This window comes from Lagopus leucura, unplaced genomic scaffold (genome assembly GCF_019238085.1).
Source record: "Lagopus leucura isolate 7727_CA_CO unplaced genomic scaffold, USGS_WTPT01 32775-0_obj-0_obj, whole genome shotgun sequence".
Lineage (NCBI taxonomy): Eukaryota > Metazoa > Chordata > Aves > Galliformes > Phasianidae > Lagopus > Lagopus leucura.
Window position 1 is genome coordinate 1 of NW_024964461.1, and position 2,595 is coordinate 2,595.

The 2,595-nt window shown below is 52.7% G+C and overlaps 1 protein-coding gene across 1 annotated transcript; it reads right to left on the reverse strand.

The window, feature by feature from the left end:
- Positions 1–6: 6 nt before the first annotated feature.
- Positions 7–2,085, reverse strand: LOC122191720 (rho GTPase-activating protein 32-like). The gene is made up of 5 exons (XM_042892093.1): positions 2,003–2,085; positions 1,540–1,647; positions 1,025–1,170; positions 325–529; positions 7–224 (listed from the first exon to the last, which is right to left on the reverse strand). The coding sequence occupies exons 1-5, from the start codon at positions 2,041–2,043 to the stop codon at positions 209–211; spliced, it is 516 nt and encodes a 171-aa protein (XP_042748027.1). The 5' UTR covers positions 2,044–2,085; the 3' UTR covers positions 7–208.
- Positions 2,086–2,595: the final 510 nt, after the last annotated feature.

The window sequence follows — 2,595 nt, forward strand, 5'->3', positions numbered from 1 at the left end:
CAACGTTTCCAGGTACAGCCAGCACAGGCCAGGACAGATGTCAGCGTGGCTTTATGCAGCTCGTGACTGCCTGCCCAGCAAGGAGGGAATGCCAGCCTTGTGTGGCTAAATGCAGCCCGGTGGGCAACTGAATGTGAGTTCTGTCGCACAGTGCAAAGGGAGTGGAGATTCACTGCAACACTTCAGGCACCATCAGTTTAACAGAGTTTCAGCAAGCTTTGGCACTAGAAATAATGGGGGGAGAAAAAAAAAAGCACGAAAAGGAACCACAAAAACCCACCCAAACAATGATGATAAGGTACTGGAAAAGGAAGTCCTCTTTACCTTTCAGATGGAAAGTCAATGACTGTGTGGAATTTCCCCCGTACAGCTGTGGGGCCTTCTTCCACTTCCATGTCCCTGCTCTCTGTCACAACGACAGGAGAGCTGCTGTGGCCTCGCCTCCGTGCCTGCGCCTCCTCCACGCTGAGCAGCTCTGTGGCAGGAGAAGATGCCTGCACAGACTTGGGCCCTGAGAGAGAACTGTGCCCTGGAAGGGAAAACCACAGGTGAGAGCCAGGATCAGAAAGCGGCAGCACTACGGCCATCACAGGTCCGGGAGGTGCTGTGTTTTCCTCAGACTTGCTTAACTGAGCCACTGGAAGAAGAGCAGCTTAAAATAACCATGTGCTCAGAGGTGTGTCTATGGCAAAGGGCGCAGTCATAATTAGGAGCAGCTCCCTGTATCGAAACAGGCAAACAAAATCCCTAGAAAATGGGGGTAGGAAACTGAGAAAGCTTCGCTGCCACACTTTCACCAAGCTTCACCTGCTTGCAAAACATCATAATGGTGGTGACAATTTTCTTCTTGTCACGTTAGGGCTTGCACATTCTCAGCATCCAGCAACAGGGTGCCAGATTCTAACCTAAGCCCAGAAGTCTGCTGTCCCCTCCACGGGGAAAATGTATTTCAGAGGTCTTGGAGAAGGCCTGCATTTGATCCAGGTGTCTGACCAAGATAAAGCTAATGGAAGAAGACACTCACCTGCTCCAGCTGCGATGTCAGGTCCAGATGTGGAGCAGAAGAGGATGTCTGTGTGGTCGATGATGAATTCCACCACAGACGACTGCGTCTGCAGTTCTGTGCAGGCAGCTCTCCCGCTGGCGCAGGCAGACTCGCTCTGCTGTGATCTGTAGAAAAGGCAGGTTTTAGAAGTCATTCAGCCAAGATCGCTTCCCCAGGTCTGAATTACTGCAGCCCAAAGCTGTCACATTTGTTCTCTGGAGACTTCCGCAGTGGGCAATCAGTGATGCCACTGAAGAAGTTCTCCTGGCTGATCAAGGGCACACCAGTCCCATCTAAACAAGAGAGCGGCAATGCTCAGCTAGAAATTGTGCCCACGTGGGGTTGGAGAACAGTCCAGGCTCCTGCTCTGCTGTCAGCCACTCACTGCAGATTTTACAGGAGAAGAGCACATGTGGTGCAGAAGAAGGGAGGATTGCTTTATTCTACTGGAGAACAGATGTAAGCGTTCTGTAGAAACGGAAAAAGAAGTTTACCTTAAGAGGTTTGGAGCCCACACAATCGCTAAGTTCTTCGCATGCATGTTGATGGTGGAGCAGTGCCCAGCCAGACAGGCCAAGTGTCTCATCAGATACGCCAGGGTCCTGGGAAACAAGAGAGGCAAATGTTCAGCACCAGCCAGCATGCCGTGCTGTGACTCACAAAGCAAACCTCACTTCGTGCTAGTTGCTATTATTGCTACTGTCAATGAAGTAGATCCAACTTGACCAAGTGCCACGCTGCAGCACCAAGCCCCAGCACAGCACAGCCGCAGCCATCAGCTGCACCAAGCGTGCCCCTGTGCCCAGGAACTCACCCCACAAATTAACCCCGTGTAGCCTTCAACCGCTTCAGCACACCCAGGCATCCCGTTGCTCGCGTGAGACAAAGCCTGGAATCGCACCAATGCCCTCTGAAGTGCAGCAGGGCTGAGCTCAGCAGGCTGAGGGCAGCACTGACCTGTAGTGAGGAGCGGGCAGCTGCTGGATGACGTCCCGCATTCTGACCAGCCGCTCCTCCTCCGTAGTGGCACCAACAGCATCCTGGAAAAGTGCAGAAAGGGATTGAGACACAAATCAGGCGAGATACCTGCCGCAGAGTCAGGAACCATGGGCACAGCGCGCTGCTGGTCAACACAGGGACAGATTTTAGGCCTTCCAAGAGGCCTCTGGGGAACACAGTGGCACGCAGCTGGTGCCACCACGGCCAAGGAGTCCAAGCACCGGGCCGGTTTACAGCCTGGTTGGGCAGCTCAGCTCCTCGCAGGGGGCATTCATCTCCAAGTACCCTTGGCTATTAATCCCATTCCCGTTCCAGAAATAGTTGGGGAATAGAAAAAGAAAAAACAACAAAAAACAAGAAAAAACAACAATGCAGGAATTCTCACAAGCATTATGAATATGGAAATAACCACCTCCTGGGGCCACCAGAAGTGGCATCAGCACGATGCAGGATGTGGCAAAGACATGCGAGTAAACCCCATGGGGCTAACAGAAGAAGGGCCTCAGAGCTGGGGCACTGCTGCAGCCATCTCCCAAGAGGCCCAGGGAAGA